Source organism: Callorhinus ursinus, unplaced genomic scaffold (genome assembly GCF_003265705.2).
Source record: "Callorhinus ursinus isolate GAN/ISIS: 27379988/994484 unplaced genomic scaffold, GSC_fseal_2.0 scaffold68, whole genome shotgun sequence".
In the NCBI taxonomy this organism is placed as follows: domain Eukaryota; kingdom Metazoa; phylum Chordata; class Mammalia; order Carnivora; family Otariidae; genus Callorhinus; species Callorhinus ursinus.
The window spans coordinates 6,465,314-6,484,502 of NW_027397130.1; the positions used below are offsets into that span (position 1 = coordinate 6,465,314).

Genomic DNA, 19,189 nt, shown 5'->3' on the forward strand with positions numbered 1-19,189 from the left:
CTTTATTGAAGAACATGGAGGCCATCTGTCCCATTTCCACCCGGTCTGTGATTTCAAAAAGGTTCAGAGATCCACGTCTCTCTGTGGAGCCAAATGGACAAGGAAGAGGAAGCGGTTTTCATTTGGAAAAGCTCCTGGAGGAGGTTCTGAGCTCACTAAATTCTCCACAGTAAGGAAATCCTAAAGCATTTCAAATTCTTGTGAAAACTTCTAATGTTTCCCACTTGAAATATTTTAAAACAGTCTACAGAAAGGGATCCCAGGGATGCTCGCTATGGATGGGGGGGCCGTGGGGTGGGGGGAGCTGGGACACCTGGCCCTGGTTCGCCCGGCAGGACCCGGGTGGGACAGGCGGATGAAGGCAGACACCCCACATTTATTCACGCTTCCAGTGTGCCCTGGGTACCGAGGTAAGTAACCTGCCCAAGCTGCAAACATTAGCGAGCGGGGGAGCCAGCAGGGTGAAGCGGAGACCCCAGGCTCGTGATCTGGCCAGAGGGTCTGTGTAGAGACTCCCCGTCCTCTCTATAAAGAAAGGGAACCCTGTGGACCAGAGGGAGGTGCCAGCCTGCCCAGAACCCCAAGACTTACGCACTGACAGGATGGGCCGTTTCTCTGCCCGCTCGTAGTTGTCCTGGACAAGGACATCACTGTCAGAGGCCGTGGAGGAGTCGTCATCTTCCTCCTCCTACGAGGGGTGGGGTGGGGAGGGAGCACATAATGCTACAGAAAATCCATGGAAAACTGAAGAACCCATTTCCTTTGTTATTTCTTTTCAGAAGGTGTCTGACCAGCGGCACCCCCCAGCACCTCCATGCTGTCTGACCAGGGGCACCCCCCAGCACCTCCATGCTGTCTGACCAGGGGCACCCCCCAGCACCTCCATGCTGCCACACTAGGAGGTGCAGACACTCAGATGTCAGATCTGAAGCTGCAGCACAGTTCTGGGGTTCAGAATGATGAGCAAGCTCAATTAAGGGTTCAAGGGACCCATGACATGACATTCAGAGAGCAGAGACTGCATCTGTTCACTAAGTGTATGTGGCTGTCAAGCCTCAGCTCTGGGACAAGGGTCTTGGAGTAGTGCTGTGGACATGAGCCCGCCATCCATCGGGAGGGAAAGAACTGGCCCCCGAGGGCCACCTCTCGTGGCACGCGTTGGACCCAGGCACCGCCCGGAGAAAGGGCAATACACGCACCTGGTGGTTTTCCATCCTCTTCCAGTGGAGCTGAGCGTTGGCCGCCGCCATGGCCTCTACCACGAAGGTAGTCGTCACAAAGCTGCAGGGGAAGGCCACAGGGGAATTGCCAAGGGCAGGGAGGAGGTCGGAGGTGGTACAATGAAACAGGAAAAACCATTTTAAGACCTGACCAGACCAGCAAGTCCAAAGCGTTCTCTCTTCTGAGAGCTGCTCCTGAGGGAGCTTTCGAGATGCATCTGACCTGATAAAATGTGCGTGCACGTGATGACTGGCGTGCTTGCCTTGACTGCCCTGTCCACGTCTAGAATGTGATTTGATGCACGGGAGAGAGGGATGTGCAACAGGCTGATGGGGGGGCGGGTAGAGTGTGAGCCTGGGGGAAGGGGGATGTGGGGCGATGCGGTGCCACACACCAAGAAGGGGCCTGCTGGGGGCAGGGCGGGGAGCAGGCCGATTCACAGGGAGCCTTCCGAAAGCTTTGGGGCAGGGCAGTGGGCAGCTCTCACCTGTCCTTGATGGGACACAGATGAGTGGTTACACACACTCACGGACAGGAGCACAAGCATGGACAACTGAAAAGGGACATTTGGCTGTGGAATGTGTTTCCATGTTTCCTTCCTTCCTTCTCTGGCAGTACCTTTACTTTCCTAATAATCTAGATAATGTAAAAATAAGCTTGCATTTTTACGGCTTGAATGGAAAGGGACACTGGGAGGTGGCAGCAGACATTTGCTAGAGAGTCAGACTAGAGTGAAAAGCCATCTTTGCTCTTCCTCTCAGCAAAGCTGATGCCCAGAAACCCGAGGACTGCGTCCCTCCCTGCTGAACCCCAGCAGCACAGTCACCCCCTCCTTCTCAAGGCTCCACCCCAGTCCTCCTCAAGGGCCCTTGCCGGCCACAGGCTGACTGCTCAGCCCAGTGGGGCAGGCATTCGACCCACACCCGCTCCATCTTGGGGGGTGGAGGGCAGCCGGCTCTGAAACTCCCATTCCAGCGCCCCAGCACCTTCTAGAAAGGTTTCTCATTATCTTGCTTAAGTGACCATTTTAAGGACTTTAGATTTTCCCTTCCTTTTGCAAGTAAAACTAGAATCAATCTCAGTTAAGGCATAAAGAGGCTTCTCATGGTTGCACGAAGCCAACTCATCGATCATGTTCAAATATAAATGGGTTGAGCGGGGAGGGGACATGGCAGCCCCTACCTGGGGGCCCCCAATAACCACTTCCCAGTCAGATGGCTGCCCATGCTGAAGGTCTTTTAAAGGGGAGAGCAGAATCACAGAAGGACAAGGATTTCTAGGGCTCTTGGCTGCCAGGACCCCACGGATGGCCACAAAACCCCCCAAAAGAAATTGGGTGAAGGAACAGAGAAATGCGGGCATTCTCCTATCCCATTCAGCCTCTTTGAGTTCCTCGCTGGCTTCAACTGTAACCCTGTCATCCTTCCAAGAGTACCCGCTCCTCCCTCTTTCCCATCTGCCGAACCGCTGCCTCTGTGACCACCGACTACCTGCCAGAAACTGCCGTCACCCCCACCTCCCCAGCCTCACCCCGCCCTGCTTTGTAGGGTTTTTTCCCACATTACTCATCACCTTCCAACTTACTCTACAATTCTCTTATTATCTCCACTCCTTATGTCTCCCCACAGAGAGAGAGAAAAAAGTCTTGAGGGCAGGGATCTTTGCTCTGTTCACCCAAGAACAGTGGCCAGTATCGCCTCTCCTGGGGAGGTACCCCTGGGGGGTGTTTCCAGGTGTTCCGTTACCTCTTTTTGGCAGTTTGTGGATTCCTATCTGGAAATGCACAATCCTAAATCCCTTACGAGCCTGGGGTACTTGCTGAGTGAGTCCCCACTTGCACGCAGAATCCCTGAGAGGAGCCTCAAGTAGGCTCTCCCCTCTGCGGAGCGTAGCTGGGGAAGCCCACATACGTGGCTCAAGGAGTAGTAGCCCCTGAAAGCCTGGGAAGGCACTGGCCCCGTATTTGCTGCCAGGCACGAGGTGAGGTGAGGTTAACCCTTGATTGTGTGTGTACCTGTGTGTTTATCACTTACTCCATGAACTACCTTAAGTGAATTCTAAATCCCAAACTGATTTCTCTTATCACCGCAGATGTTTGTCCGATTCTTTTTCTGGGGCTAGGCGGTATTTTCTCAGAGAACAAAAATTAATGGTACCGTTAAGAAAGTATACAACAGGGGAAATCAACCAGCCGGGGAAGCAATGTGAGCATCACGTGAAACATTCCAAAGCCTAGCCAGATGTCTGGATTCTTAACTGATCAAGTTGTGTGACGGCTAGCACAAGACCTGGAGACCTTTGTGTCTCCTTTCTTGTTGCTGGACCACCCTGGTTAGGATTCACCGGGGACATGTGCCTGCCCCCTCAGGCATGCTTCCTCGTGTTAATGAAGAGAAGTCAGGGCTCCCTGGGCAGGTTTCCCCCCCCCCCCCCCCCCGTGTGCCAGCCTCTTACCTCATGAAGCCCAGGAACACCAGCAGGACCAGGCTGACCAGCCACCCCGCGGTGGCAAAGGCCTTGGGCATGGTCAGCGCACCTGTGCCCACGATGAGGTTAAACATGTACACCAGTCCCACCTGGAAGCAACAGAAGTGCCGTTCAAGTCCCCAAATGAATTAACCTACCCCCCCCCCCAGCGGCTCCCAAAGATGACACTGGGTGACTGCCAAACTGGAAGCAGGGAAGCCAGACATGAGCTGGGGAAGCAGGTCAGAAGGCCTAATTCTGCCTAGCTTCAAGGGAGGTGTGCTCTGCCACCAGCTACTGGGGAAGCGAACATCAACACTCTAAAGGCTCAAGTCCCACATCCTGTCGCTCTTCCCAAGATGTCTCTGCTGATCGGGTTCCTTCTCTTCTTCTGCTGTCACCACCCCGCCACCTTGTCATTTCCTATTACTCAAAGCTGCACCCTGGATGTTAGCTCCCTGCCCAACCAGGCTGTAGGCTTCCTGAGGACATACCACCACATCAGGGGACCCTGCACAAGGATGAACCTAGTGCTGACCTAAAGAAACCTCTACTCTTCTGAGACCTCTGAGCACGTGACCCAACCCTGCTCCCCACCCATTCTTGCCACTGTCCTTTGGGATGCTGACATATCATGCTGCTTCCTTTTCCCTACCATCCTTCCCACACTAACTTCAGGGATTTTTATGAAAATTGAGATATAATTCACATGCCATAAAACTCACTCTTTTAAGATATTTGCAAACGACGTATCTGATAAATGATTAGTATCCAAAATATACAAAGAACTTAACTCAACCGCTAAAAAATAATTAATCCAATAAAAAATGGGCAGAAGTCATGGACAGACATTTCTCCAAAGACATATAGATGACCACCAGACACAAGATGCTCAGCATCACTCATCATCCGTTACCTCTTTTTGGCAGTTTGTGGATTCCTATCTGGAAATGCACAATCCTAAATCCCTTACGAGCCTGGGGTACTTGCTGAATGAGTCCCCACCTGCACGCAGAATCCCTGAGAGGAGCCTCAAGAGAAATGCAAATCAAAACCACAATAAGCTATCATCTCACACCTGTCAGAATGGCTAAAATCAACAACACAGGAAACAACAGGTGTTGGTGAGGATGTGGAGAAAGGGGAACCCTTGTGCACGGTTGGTGGGAATCCAAACTAGTGTAGCCACTGTGGAAAACAGTATGGAGGTGCCTCAGAAAGTTAAAAATAGAACTACCCTATGATCTGGTAATCACACTACTGGGTATTTACCCCCCAAATACCAAAACCCTAATTCAAAGGGATACATGCACCCCTATGCTTATAGCAGCACTATCTACAATGCCCAAATTTTGGAAGTGGCCCAAGTGTCCACTGATAGATGAACGGATAAAGAAGAGGTGGTATACATATACAACGAAATAGTATTCAGCCATCAAAAGAATGAAATCTTGCCACTTGCAATGATGTGGATGGAGCTAGAGAGTATAATGCTAAGCAATGGAAATCACCATATGATTTCACTCGTGTGGAACTTAAGAAACGAGCAAAGGGAAAAAAGAGAGGGAGCGGGTGAGAGAGAGACAAAACAAGAAATAGACTCTGAACTATAGAGAACACATCGATGGTCACCAGAGCGGTGGTGGCTGGGGGACGAGATGAAACAGGTGAAGGGGATGAAGAGCATACTTGTCATGATGAGCACCGAGTGATGTACAGACTTGCTGAATCACTACGTTGTACACCTGAAACTAAGATAACACTGAACGTTAACTACACTGGAATTAAAATTAAAAACTTAATAAAAAAGTTCTTTTAAAGGACACAGTTAAGTGGTTTTTAGCACAGTCACAAGGTTGTACCACCACGTAATTCCACTTCATCACCCCAAAAAGCAAGCAGCTGCCCACTAGCAGCACCCGCCCTGCCCCTGACAACCAGCCTCCGAGTAGAATTGCTAGGTCACTGACCTCAGGTTTTAAACTCTCATTCTCGCCAACTTGCCTCTAGCCGTTAACTGTCATTTTCCTTTTTCGTCTAGCTGTTAACTGTCATTTTCCTTTTTTCGACTCTAGCTGTTAACTGTCATTTTCCTTTTTCAAGATCTCAACCAGGAAATTCCTTTCTCTGAGCTGAAGCCTCTGCAGCCCTGGCCATTCCCTTGGACACCTGTAGTCGCCCCGCCCGCCCGACCCAGGCCACCCTCTCCACTCTGGCATCACTTGTGCTCTTCGGCATCATTTACGACGGGCTAGTTCCATGAAGCATGGTCTATCCCCGCCTCACACACCCTCCCCTGTGCTGCCCCTCCTGACCCCAGCCTTGGATGGAACTAGCACCTGCTTCCTCTGCTCCCTATACGAAGCTGCTAAGAGTTCCTGGAAATTTTCTTTCTTTCTTCTTCTTTTTCTTTCTTTTAATTAGAATGACTGGTCCCACGACAAGCGAATGGTTCCTTCACCTGTGCTCCGCAGCATCAGACTGTCTTTCTTCCACCACGGCCTTCTCGGCATTTCCCACAAGAAACCATCAAACCTCACTCTCCGTGCCCCAGCCCGACCCCACCCCTCTCAGCTGAAGGCTGCGTCCCGTGTTATGGAGGTGACTGAGGACATCTGACATGCCCTCCCCAAGCCCCACTCTCTCCTCACTCAAAAATCAGTGTCTGGGGCGCCTGGGTGGCTCAGATGGTTAAATGACTGCCTTCGGCTCAGGCCATGATCTCAGGGTCCTGGGATCGAGTCCCACATCGGGCTCCCTGCTCCTCGGGGGCCTGCTTCTCTGTCTCTCATGAATAAATAAATAAAATCTTTAAAAAAAAAATCAAGTGTCTGCATCCTCCTGATGCCCTCCCTTCCTGTGGGGAACATGTGTCCTTCTTCCTGGGGGACGCTGAGCCCTGCACCCAAACTTCTGGGCTCAGTCCTTCTTTCTGGAATCTTCTTCATACCAGCTCCTCCCCTCTGCCTACAAGCATCCTTGACACTTTGAAACACAATTCTCCCACTTCTCTTAACCAAACTCATTGAAGTAGCTACCTAGTTCCTCTGCCTTCATTTCCAAGTTTCTGTACTTTGTGGTTTCCAACCCCAGAGCTCTTTTGAAACTACATTCTTCAAAATCACCAGTGACCTCCTATTTGCCTAATCCAAGGGCTTTCTTAGTCTTTATTCCTTATTACACTCTGACGTAAGCGGTCTCTTTTCCTCTCTATTCATTTTTCCCTAAGCCACTTCACTCAGTCCTGCGGCTTTAACTACCACGGCTGGACAGAGGGTGACTGGGCCTCTCTCCACACCAGCCTTCCTGCAGACCTCAAATCCACTGTCTGCTGGTCACCCCCGCCTCCTCCCTTCTGCGTATCCCCGCGCTAGCCACTCTCCTTCTGAAGAGTCTTCTGTGGCTACCTCTGGTCCAATTCCCATTTAATTGCTTCCAGCCTGGACTGGGACAGCCGCTTCCTAACTGGGCTCCCTGTGCTCTATGACATCGGCTGACTTACAGCTGGCTTTCCTGTTAAAAACAACAACACAAACACTTCATCTCTGGGAACACCTACCCATCTCTCATTTTTACTTCCCCATTCTTAGAAATATGCACTTTTCTGTATTTTAAAAATTTTTCTAAAATAACCAAATACTGAATTTTTTTTTTTATCAGAAACATACAAATTGGGGCCCGTTTTCCAAACCTTAGTCAGAATTTATTTATTTTTTTAATAGAGATGGCTGGGGGGGCGGGGGAGAAGGGGCCGGACAGTGGTTAGGGAGGGGCAGGCTTCCAGGCAGGTGCTGGGAGCGCACCTGAGCGCTGGACAGGAAGGCATCCCGTGGACGGGAGAGAGCTCTGCCCACAGTCCATTTACATTTGGCAGAGGGCACCTGCCCCCCTGTGCCTCCTGCCCAGCCCTTCAAAATCCCACCCAACACTCGGACACATTCAAATGCTGCTTTCAGCACAAAACCCTTCCAGTCCTGCTCCCCTCTTTTGAACCCTGGAACAAGAACACTTATGTCCTAGTTTGGTTTTCAATGTTATCTTTTCCCCATTGCTCCATGCGAGGCTCACCGTGGCCTGGGTCTCACTTCTCAGGGTGCGTGGCACGCAGCCTCCAGCCAGGGATCTTCAGCCGAGCTGACTGGACCTGGCTAGGTCTTCTCTGACGTAAGTCCCAGTCTTTGTCCCGTTTTAAACATCACAGTCCCCGTTTGATCCCACAGACAGATCCCAGAAGGATTAAAACAAGTTTGAACCATGTTCCTACAGCTCCCTGCAGCTTTGTTCTCTGCATATTGCTTTTCTGAGCAGTAACATTTAGGAAGGGCGGACCCTTTCTCTTTATGGAAAATGGCCCCAGTGAAGGTTCTCGTGATGGAAGTAAAGAGAAAGTGATGGTTCTTAGCCAAAAGTTTTATAAGGAAATGAAATAGTACAAGAGGCATTTGTGAATTGTGATGCCTGAAGGTCTTGAGATGTAAAGGTCAAGGGTCTATTGTAGAGCAGGGGCTTTCAGCCTGAGCACTTTTGACATTTGGGGCCAGATTCTTTTTTGTGGTGGGGCTGTCCTGTGGATTGTAGGATGTTTAGCAGCATCCCTAGCCTCTACCGACTAGGTTCCAGTACCCCCAACCTTGTACCTGTGTTGTGATGATCACAAATGTCTCCGGACATTGCCAGATGTCCTGGGGTGGTGTGGTGTGTGTGTTTGTGGGGGGGGAGCAGCCAAGATTGCCACCAGCTGAGAACCACTGCTGATAAACACAATGAAATAAACACACTCCCAACGGACACTTCAAGTAAGTCTCAGTGCAAAAGATCCTTTAAGAACTTTATGAAGAAGGGCGCCTGGGTGGCTCAGTTGGTTAAGCGACTGCCTTCGGCTCAGGTCATGATCCTGGAGTCCCGGGATCGAGTCCCGCACCGGGCTCCCTGCTCGGCAGGGAGTCTGCTTCTCCCTCTGACCCTCCCCTCTCTCATGTGCTCTCTCTCTCTCTCATTCTTTCTCTCAAATAAATAAATAAAATCTTTAAAAAAAAAAAAGAACTTTACGAAGAAGCTAATTAGGGATGGACAATCAGGAGCAGAAATGGTAAATCAGATTTGTCCTATGCCATTGCTATTTTTTAGTTTCCAAAGCAAGAACTCTGGGCCTAGTGGGGCTCTGGGAACCCTGTAGGATAACATGAGACTTCTTTACCTCCCTGGTGAGAGTTAAAGCCTCTCGACCTTCAATAAAGGTGCTGGTGTGGGGTCCCCAGGTGGCTCAGTCGGTTAAGCGTCTGCCTTCGGCTCAGGTTGTCGTGATCCCAGGGTCCTGGGATCCAGCCCCGCAACGGGCTCCCTGCTCCCCGGGAAGGCTGCTTCTCCCTCTCCGTTGCTCTCCCTGCTTGTGCTCTCTCTCTCTGACAAATTAATAAATAAAATCTTAAAAAAAAAAAAATAAAGGTGCTGGTGAGGACCAATTACAAAGACCATGGAACAGGAGACAAATCCGAGCTGAGCCACAGGCCAGGTCAAAAGCAGTTGTGGGGCAGGAGGAAGAGGAAGGAGACAGTCTCTTCTGCCAGTAGTGTGGGGACCAGCTCCTGGAAGGTGTGGCCGAAAGCAGAAGAATCAAACCTCGCTACAGGCTAAACTGCCTCCTCCCATTCTCCATCATTCCCTGGGATGGTGGATCCGTGCCCCCGGGCTCTAGGGAGTTCAGCGCACAGTGTTCCTGCTGCCTTACCTCCCACCCAGTGGTGTCACCCACAGACGGGTGTTTAGGCAAGCGTCATGGGCAGTTTTCGTCCACTCCCCCAGTGACAGTTGTTAAAGGAAACAGAAGGCAGCAGAGATGCGGAAGCAATGACTAGGATTTAAGGCTGTGAAACCAGCGACCTTTCCTTCGAAAGCAACGGCAATGATCTTTGGCAAGACTGGGCTGGCGGGGCCCTCAGCAGCTGGGCCTTGTCTGGGTGGTGGTCTACGTCATCCTCTATTTGGGTCACATAATCCCTGCAGCCCTGAGCCGCTCCTGGTCCCCGTACACAGGAAACCCAGACATGCCTGTTCTGAGATCATTTCTGGGGGCGGGGGGGACGTGCGGGCCTGAACCATGTTTTGAACCCAGCGTTACCCTTGAGAGGGCCTCTCACCGGAGTCCCCCTGTGAGGCCGGTCTGCCCATTACACATAATCTACGCAGAATAATGCAAGCTAAGGCAAGCATCCCAGGCACCTGTGAAGAGGAAAAGAACGGACAACAGGGCAACACCGAAGTAGGGAGAGGCTTTGTGTTGATAACAACCCAGGTCATGGGCTGATGCACCTTCATGAACCAAGTAAGTGCTCAGTATCTCAGTTTCCCAAGACCTGAAGAGCAGGTCCTGCCTGCATTGTGTTGAGCAGGGGATTCAAAGCAATGTCTAGTGAAGTGAGTTCCACTGTTTTCCTGGGCTCAGCGGTTGGTGAATCTATGCCCTTCTCCTGGTCTCACAAGGGATTAAGAACCACTCTCCCTAGGGAAACCTCAGGAAGAAGGTACAGTGTCTCCTCAAACCCTGACCTCTAACTCCTGGCTAATGCCACCTCACCCTCGACACCACCCACCCATCTCTTCTCTACATTTCTCTCCACCGGTAGGATAAGAGAATGCAAGCCATTGTTTATGGCAAATGCCCAGAGTATGCTCTTAAACACAGACCTCAAACAAAACCAAACACACAGGAAAGTTGGGGGTGGGGAGCAGAACCCACTGAGGCCTTTAGGCCTCACTGCCCAATTTCCTATGGGTACATACTGACATGTGAAATGATTATGTGAATAACTGGAGACACAAGAAAAGTGAGCATATCAAAGTTTTTTCCTTTCTAAAACTCAGTTACAGAAATAACTCATTTTCTCACCTCTAAACGTATAGATGCTCTGAGCAGCAGCAGGGGGCATGGCAACTTTTATGGGTAGTGGGGACATTTCACTGCTGATACCAAGAGGAGGCTGTGAGCTGTTACACAATTCCGCAGATGAGAGGAACACAATTAGATTCAGTCCAAAGTTCAAGAAAGAATTTTTCCCCTGATAAATTATGGAGAGAAAGGAGGCTCCTTTGGTGCTACACACAAAAGACAGAGACCCAGTAGGAAGACCGTGGTGTCAGAAAGCCTTTTTGCCCGCTATTTTCTGAGATGCCTTCTCAGGTATCACGCCACAGCTCTAGAGTCTGTGAAGTTAGCAGAGACAAAGCAGGGACCCCCCAGGCTAGGAACTAAGTGCAAAGCGGGGAAGCTGCTCAAGGTTAGGTAAATTCTAGAAAGAGGACTGTTGTTACTTCAGGCAGTGCTGCTTTTCCCTGGGATACTTAGTAGCACCATGAGTCAATCATTTGATTATTCCGATCCTCCAGCTAGGTATCCAGGCAAGAGGACTCCATGATGTAACCAGGACCAATCTTTCATTACACCAAGAAGATAAACGGAGTGCACCTGTGGGAGGTGGGGTGCTGGGGGGAGGGTAACAGACCCAACACAGTAAGAAATCAATCCTTCTAATTGTTCTAATTGCAGACTCCGGCAAATTGCACTTGGAAGTCTCTGCAAGCCTTCTCTGCCTCTTACGCCACCCAAGACTATAAAAGTTGCACAACTTACAATTCAGCTGGCAACCAAAGTGCTTTCAAACTGCTGAGATGAGCAAACCCAGAGTCAACAGCTGTCAATCACCATCCCCAGAGTAGTAGCACCGTTTGCAAGTGCTAGTGGCCACGCCATCAAGATCACAAGGAATCAGCAAGTCAGCTTTCTTTCCTTGACCACTCTCTGACCAGCATCCAACTCGTGAACAAACTCTCATCACATGCTCTGAGCCAGGACAGCCGAAATGCAGCGGCTGCCCATCCGCGTTCCCCACCGTGGCTTTCACCAGGGTCTCAAAGCTGCTGTCCTCACTAGTACAGTCCCCGAAGCGCGGAGCTTCTCTAGGAGCCCGCGGCAACGATGTGGGTAAAACAGGTCCCGAAAGTAAAACTCACGTAGGGAGAATAGAGCTCCCCGGTCTCTGTGATTTCACCCGCCATTTCCAAAGGTGAGGAAGGGTCGCTGGGCAGCCGAGATTCCTCTGGTTTCTTCCCTGCCGGGGCGGCGGCTGCTACGGCTCCCTAGGGCGAAAGAGCAGACTTCAGCTTTCTGATAGACGTCGCTGGCGCTGGGGGACAGTTCTGGAGAGCACCCCCGCCCCGTACTTTTATTGCAGACATGGCCTCGATACCCGTCATGAGGCAGCTCTGGAAGACTGACACCTGGATGGTTTCCTCCAACTTTTCCCCTGCTGTGCAGGGCATGAAGGTATTCAATGCCGCTCAGACTCCAAGTGATAGAAGGAGACCCGCAAGCCACTAAATCTCGCTCACCACGAGGCGCCCCCTTTGTACCCTCTGCGGTGGCCATCCACATTCCATGCCAGGAACGGCGAGCTCACTACCACACAGGGCAGCCCATGTAACAGTCTCCTCCGCCTAGGGCAACAAACTTGTTTGCTTAGGGCTAGGGCTTGCCCAGGTCGCTCCCCAACCCAACTCCTTGCTCCCAAACCTCTCCTTTTTAACGCTCTTCCATTTCCCAGCCCCCCCAACCTGTTTTCTGCCCTGCCTTCGGGCTCCTCAGCCTCAAGCCTCCCCCTCTTCTCAAGGGCCCCGCTCCGAGCCTTTCCCCGACTTCTTCTTCCCTCCTGGAGCAGCCCGAGCCTGGCGCCGTCCAGGCCCATCCCACCCTCCCGTCCAGCCGGACACCTGCACCCCGGCTCGCTCCGGGCCGCCGCCGCCGCCGCCGCCGCCGCCGCCGGCCCCTTCGTCGCCGCCGCCGCCGCCGCCGCCGCCACCGGCGCCAGCTGTCCCTCACCAGCGCCCACAGCGCGCATGCGCCCGCGCCCGGAGCCCACCTTGCCCGTGCGCGCCCTGGGCGGGGCGCAGCACGCTGATTGGATGCCTCGCGGAGGCGGGACCGGGATTGGGCCGGGGCGGCTGCCGTCTGCGTGGCGGAAACGGGGGAGGGGCACTCCCCGACGCGTGCGGGAAGGGGGGCCGCGGGCCGGAGGGGAAGCGGGGCGGGTCGGAAGAGGTGGGTCGCCCCCTCTGCTGGGGACGCTTTCTTCGGGGGGCAGTGGGTTCGAGCTGAGCCGCTCCGGGACCCCGGTGGTTGGGGCGATCGAGGAGAGTGGCCTACGGGTTCACGCAAAGGGGAGGGGACTGAGAACTTAAGCCCGCCTCACCCCGGAGCGGCCTGGTTAGACCTGGCTCGGTGGGTGGGGAGGAGAGAGGGCCCGAGGCCGGTGGCGGGGGTGGTCGCTGGGAAGAGGGTCTGGAAATAGGTTTAAAGCGGGGCTGAAGGTTAATCCTGGGGCGGCGTCTCGGGATGGGGGCACGTGATGGGAGCTTTGGGGTTAAGTCTTGGTGCTTGGGTTTGAGGCTTCGTAGTTCAGTGAGGTGGGATGGAAGGGACACGCAGAAATGGCAGCTCAGGCTTAGCCCCATGAGATGCGACGCAAGGATTTTGTAATTATCTTTAATCGGCCCTCTTCCCCTTCTCGCAAGGGGTCTAGAGTCCGTGTTCTCTGAAATGTTTGGAAAGAAAGAAGGACCAAGACTCTTCTGACAACTTAGCTCTGGGAGGCATTTAGGGAACTGAAGGCCCAGGGCTCCCACCCTAAGTGGGAGGAAACACAGGGTCCTGGTCTTTGCCCTCCCCTCCTGCAGGCTGCTACCATGAGGTCAAACGAGAACACCTTGCTGCTGGGGAAGAAGGTGGTGCTGGTGCCCTACACCGCAGAGCACGTGCCTAGGTAACAGTCCATCTAACATGGGGTGCAAACCAGCTCTCCCAAGATGCAGCTAGGAGGGTCAGCCTTCCTTAGCCCAAATCTCAGAGGCTGTTTCCTCTAAGAAGGAGAAACATTGCTGTGAGAAGTCATTACAGAAAGAAGTGATCACTGAAGCAGAGGATGAGGACTTCCCTGGAGGAAGTCACCCCTCCCCCTGCTTTTCCCTTTCATCCTCTCGGCTTCCTTTTTGGACTTTCAGCAAGGAATTATTTTATGTAAACTAAACGGGTGTAAGAAAAGAAACTGCGTAATTGTATATCAGTGACTTTCCTCTGTTGCCAGTGAATATGCTTAGGTTTTTTTTCATTTTTAAGATTTATTTGTTTATTTTAGAGAGAGCGGGAGTGGGGGGGGGGAGGGGCAGAGGGAGAGAGAATCCTGGAGTAGGCTCCCCGCTGAGTATGGAGCCCAGACATGGGGCTCCATCTCAGGACCCTGAGATTATGACCTGAGCTGAAACCCATAGCCGGCTGCTCAACCAACCGAGCCACCCAGATGCTCCAAATATACTCAGTTCTTGAAGACATGATGGTAGCTTGTAAAACTGAGCTGATGGGTCGTTCTGACGTCTACTGTTTGGAAAGGCCAGAACTGAGTCTCAGGGTGGGACTTTTGCTGGGGCAGTTGGCAAATGTCCTGTAGGCTGGGATGGTGGCGATGTAGGGGTGTATTCTCTACTTGTAGTTTTTCTTTTTTAAAGATTTGATTTATTTGAGAGAGCAAGCGTGTGCACACAGGGGGGGTGACCTGGGCTCGATCCTAGGACCCCAGGATCATGACCTGAGCTGAAGGCAGACACTTAACTGACGGAACCACCCAGGCGCCCCTGTAGTTTTTCCTTTTGGGGGGGGTTCCTGTCTGGCCTTTGTGGAGATACGTCCAGCCATCCTTACTGAGGTCAGCTTGCCATATACTTCTGCTCAGGAATTTGAGGAATGTTTGACTTCAGACTACTCCGCACTGACCCCTGAGACAGGATGGGAAGCTGGATAGACAGAACTGATCCCTCCTGCTGGTCTCTTGGAAGACCAGCCTGCTTCTAGGTCTTGTGCTTATGGCCCTCTGCCTAAGGAGCTATTATAACCCTTTCCTTGGATTTTTTTGTTGTTGTTGTTGTTAAAGAGAGGAGAGAGAGAGAGAGAGAGAGTGAGCCCGAGTGTGAGCAGTGGGAGGGGCAGAGGGAGAGAGAGAGAGAGAGAGAGAATCCCAAGCAGGCTCCATGCCCAGCTCGGGGCTGGCGCGGGGCTCCATCTCACAACCTGGACATCATGACCTGAGCCGAAATCAAGAGTCAGACACTTAACTGACAGCCCACCGGGCGCCCCTCCTTGGATCTTTTATGAGCCCTGTGTTAGCCCTGTGGGGTTCTCCTTCCTACCACCCACTTCTCAGACCTGTACTTCTGAATCAGGCCCTTCCTCTGTCCTTGCAGGTACCACGAGTGGATGAAATCTGAGGAGCTGCAGCGTTTGACCGCCTCCGAGCCACTGACACTGGAGCAGGAGTATTCGATGCAGCGGAGCTGGCGGGAGGACACGGCCAGTGAGGAGCGCCGGCTCTGGGCTGGGCTGGCAGCGGGAGGGCTGGCTCCAGAGGTGGTCTCCAGGTTCCCTCCGTTTCTCATTCCAGCTGTAGCCCTCCTGGGCCCCAGTAACCTTATGAAAACCCCTTCATGGAAAGTCTGGAAGGTGCCTGAAACCGTCATACCCTGATGCCCACGGAAGCCAGTCCCTGTGACTGAGGCTTCTTTTCCCCCCCCTCAGGGCATCAGGCTTGGAAGGATTTAGAGGAAATAAAGCATGTGGGGCTCTGGCTGTAAGTCGAGGCCCTGCCCCTCACATCTCTTGCTCAACCGCAGCTGTGGTTCCTGCTCTCTGAGAGTATAGCCGCTGTCTGGACTCCCGTCTTTTCCTGCATGAGGCAAATTTAGGGCTTTGGCATCAGCTAAAGGAAGCTCTGGGCCTGTTTTCCTCCTGGCACACAGTGCTCTACAGTTCTCTGGTTTGGGTAGGAAGACTGTCATCCCTTCCCTTCCTCGGGGAGGGTGGGCGATAACCCTGCCGCCTCTTTCCTTAGAGTGCACGTTCATTGTGCTGGATGCAGAGAAGTGGCAGGCCCGGCTGAGCACCACTGAAGAGAGCTGCATGGCGGGAGATGTAAACCTCTTTCTCACAGATCTATGGGACCCTTCCCTGGGGGAGATTGAGGTCATGATCGCAGGTTGGTCCCACCTGGCCCTGCCTTCCCTCCCTTCTGGCCCTCGGAGCCGCTGAACCTTGAGCCAGCTGAGGCTGCGTAAGGCACTCAGCTCAGTGGGAGGTTCCGCACGGGGGAACCCGGCACCGAGCTGGGGCACGCTGCCGCCTGGCACTCCAGTGGCCTGCTGGTTCACCCGTGGTCGTTTGCTTTATTCCTGTCTTCTGCTTAGGGGTGAATTTAACCTTCGGTTTTGTGGGGGGGGTCTTCCAACTTTATTCTGCCTCATCCCCACTGGGGGCCTGAGTGCTGGGAACCCTCCCCAAATGCATGACCTTCCTTGGAGCATCTTCCCGTGCTGCGGGGGAAGCCCCGCTAGTTTGTGTTCTCCTTGGTCCCCAGCTTTCCCCTAACACTGTCCTTATGAGGCAGGACGCTGAGGTTCAAGGGTCAGCTCTGGGGTCGGGTTGCTGGGTGCCTCTAATTGGGAGCCCTTGGGTGAGTCGTTTCAGCTTGTGTGTCTCTTTCCCTATCTGCACAACGGCAGTAGTAGTACCAGCCGTGTCGAGCTGAGGATGAAATGAGGTCTTGGCTGCCTCACAGCTGTGCCTACAGCGGAGCCTGGCACATGGTGCCAGTGATTGCCATTGTTTCTCCTAGAGCCCAGCTGCAGGGGCAGAGGCTTTGGCACCGAGGCTGTTCTCATGATGATGTCATATGGTAAGGAAGCCTGAGAGACAGTGGAGAAGTGGCCAGGCCCCCGGTGAGGGCAGGGGCATGTTGGGAGCAGGCCTTCTTCAGGCCTGAGGGTGGGGGGCAGGTGACGGGTGCCTCCACTGCAAAGTGGGAGAGGAAGTGCAGGGGCTGTGAGGGGTTGCTTCATCCTGTGGCTCGTCCCTCTCTCCGATCTTCTCTGGGAGGAGTGACCAAACTAGGTCTGACCAAGTTTGAGGCTAAAATTGGGCAAGGAAATGAACCGAGTATCCGGATGTTCCAGAAGCTGCACTTTGAGCAGGTAAGGATGTTGCTGGTGGGAGGGCGAGGCCCGGGGCGGGGCTTAGTGGTGCTAGAGCTTGTGGCTGTAACTTAGCTGCCCCTGCTGTCCCTGGCTCACATAGGTGGCCGTGAGCAGCGTCTTCCAAGAGGTGACGTTTAGGCTGATAGTGAACGAGCATGAGCGGCAGTGGCTTCTGGAGCAGACCAGCCATGTGGAAGAGAAGTGCTATAGAGATGGGTCGTCGGAGTCCCACTGACAGCTGGCCTTGTTGGCAGCCACCCTGTGTGAATGGGGGTGTTGGGACCACGCAGTCCAAAAGCCCAGAGCCCTGTAACAGAAGGTGAACTGTCGGGGCCTTTGGGGCATAGGGCCCCTGGCTCCGCTGTAGCCTGGGACTCTCCTTGTGGGGCCCTTCAGACTCTGGGCTGGACTTGCCTTGGCCTCCCTCAGGCTGGCCATGTGGATGAGTGACTTCAGGGCCAGCCCATCCTCCTGGCCAGCCCTGGACTCCTGGAACCTGGTGTGGACAGCGTGAATCCCCAGGAGGCAGGGTGGAGGTGGGAGCAGAGGCGAATGAGGGCCTGGTGAATGGAAGGCCAGAGGTGCCACCCTGGGGTGGAGGCCCTGGCTAGGAGTAAAGCCTACTGCACAGCACCTTTCCCGGCTTTTCCTTGAGCCTATGTGCAGGTGAGCCACCAGAAGGCGCAGCCTGCCGCATCCAGTCCAGCGTGGTAGGATCAGGGCGGGAGGAGCTCAGTCTGCTTTTGTCCTGCAGAAGCAGGCTGAGTGTGACCCCAAGAAGTTTGGAAGTGAACGAGCTAGGCCCTGAACAACAGGTGGCTTGGAAACTAAGTGGGCGAGTATCCTCGTTCTTGCTTCTTCCTCCTCTTTGGATCCAAGAGTGTTTTGGATGCAGCTCCTTGTGGCTGGAGCACCCCTCTATCAGTGAAGCCTGGAGCCGCTGCTTATTTGCAAGGGCTGCAGGAGGAAGCAGAAGCCACTCAGCAGTACCTTTCTGAAGGGGGGGACCTGTGACCTCCCAACTTGGCGCCTCGCTTCTCAGCCTCTGGGAGCAGCTGTGCCTGACAAAGCCACAAGGGGGCGCCGGAGGCACAGGTTTGGGAAGGCGGGGCTGCCCGACAACAGGACACAGGACACCCCTTGATTCCCAACTGTCCCATCATAATCTCCGTGGCCATTGAGAGGCCAGATATGTTTCAAAATGTAGTCATGGAAGAGACCCTCGAGGGTACTTGGTATTCTCAAAGGGGGGAAACCTTCAGGTGAGTTGCAGTGATTTGCTCAAGGTAGCGGAGCCAGAACTATTGCTGGGGTCCTCAGTTCCCAGCCTCCCCCCCTACCCCATCTGGCATATTCCAACACTTCTATGTAGGTGAAAAACTAGATCTGACTTTGCTTGCTGAGTACAAAGGGGTTTGTTGTGTGTCTGGCCCCTCAGTGATAAGGAGTTCCGTCAGCTTCGTCAAGAGGCCCCCACGGCTTCCCCACCCAACAGGTGAGGTGGTAGGGGGGTCCCTCTGCTGCCCCGTGGAGCAGTCTTTAGGCCTGGCTTACCTGTGAGGGGCTTCCACGAAGGGTCACAAGCTAGAGGCAAGGTTGGGAGGGGGTGGGCCGGGCCCGAGGCCAGGGTGCGATGAAAGGGTTTTGAATGGTTTCTCTTAAGGATGGTGGGAATCTAAGCTCTAACAGGAGGCCAAGATGACCAGATAGTGATCCAGCCTTCTCTGAACCCTAGGGGCTCCCTGGGTCCTCTTTGATTATCGGTCTCCTTGAGCATCAGTTTCCCTTCCTTCCCTCCAAGCACCTCTGGGCCTGGCAGCCTCAGCCCTTGATGGCCACCCTGGCCGACTTCCAGGATGTGGCCTCAGGTACCAGGGGTGGAAGAGACCTGGGTCTCTTGAGGAGGAGCAGGGTATTTTGCCCTTGGAAAGTCCCCTCCACCCCACCTGCCACAGAACACGTCCTGGACCACAGCCCTCTGGTCATGTCCACAGCCAGATAAGATGGGGAATCCAGTGCGAGCTCTGGACACTCCTGGGGATCCCGCACCCCACTGGCTGTGAGTGGGAGAGATTAAAGCCATGTCTTTGCATTCCAAATGCAGCTCCATCCGGGATTCACAATTTCAGTGCTCTGAATTAGAAACTGCATGAAGTCCTCTGAGCACGCGGGTCTTCCCTTCCACTTCCTACAATAAAGGTTTCTCAGGGGCAGCCTTGCATGCATCCAGGAGCTGGGCAGGTCCTACTGCCATGGGACCTGTGCAAAGCCCAGGCAGCTACGGGGCCCAAGGCCCTCTGAACACAGCTGCCCACATTCTACTCCCCGCCCCTGGAGTCTGAGAAGCTTGGACTGTCCTCCCCTCCAGCTGTACCCCACCCTCTCAGCCAGAGGCTACCCTGGGAACACCCAGAGCTCTAAAAGAAGACACAGAGGC

At 53.5% G+C, this 19,189-nt stretch overlaps 2 protein-coding genes across 7 annotated transcripts in view; one reads left to right on the forward strand and one right to left on the reverse strand.

The window, feature by feature from the left end:
• The window catches only part of TMEM104 (transmembrane protein 104), a 54,627-nt gene extending 42,060 nt beyond the window's left edge, over positions 1–12,567 (reverse strand). For 2 of the 3 annotated variants that reach the window (XM_073886180.1, XM_025859755.2), the window contains exons 1-6: positions 12,451–12,567; positions 11,695–11,820; positions 3,676–3,797; positions 1,200–1,281; positions 592–688; positions 1–81 (exon numbers count right to left, since the gene is read on the reverse strand). In XM_073886180.1, coding sequence (XP_073742281.1) covers positions 1–81; positions 592–688; positions 1,200–1,281; positions 3,676–3,797; positions 11,695–11,739 — 427 coding nt within the window. In that variant the 5' untranslated portion in view covers positions 11,740–11,820; positions 12,451–12,567. Of the gene's footprint in view, positions 82–591; positions 689–1,199; positions 1,282–3,675; positions 3,798–7,755; positions 8,059–11,694; positions 11,821–12,450 lie in introns of those variants that run through there. The other variant, XM_073886181.1, reaches the window with a different exon arrangement.
• A 93-nt stretch (positions 12,568–12,660) lies between these two features.
• On the forward strand, positions 12,661–17,385 carry NAT9 (N-acetyltransferase 9). 4 transcript variants are annotated; one of them, XM_025859916.2, is made up of 7 exons: positions 12,661–12,778; positions 13,414–13,499; positions 14,971–15,080; positions 15,615–15,758; positions 16,395–16,454; positions 16,655–16,749; positions 16,853–17,385. In XM_025859916.2, exons 2-7 carry the CDS (start codon positions 13,423–13,425, stop codon positions 16,985–16,987), a joined length of 621 nt encoding a protein of 206 aa, XP_025715701.1. In that variant the 5' UTR covers positions 12,661–12,778; positions 13,414–13,422; the 3' UTR covers positions 16,988–17,385. The 4 variants fall into 4 exon arrangements, with proteins under 4 accessions (XP_025715701.1, XP_073742118.1, XP_073742117.1 ...); XM_073886017.1 differs by having other exon boundaries at positions 16,670–16,749; XM_073886016.1 differs by lacking the exon at positions 12,661–12,778 and adding an exon at positions 12,783–12,820.
• Positions 17,386–19,189: the final 1,804 nt, after the last annotated feature.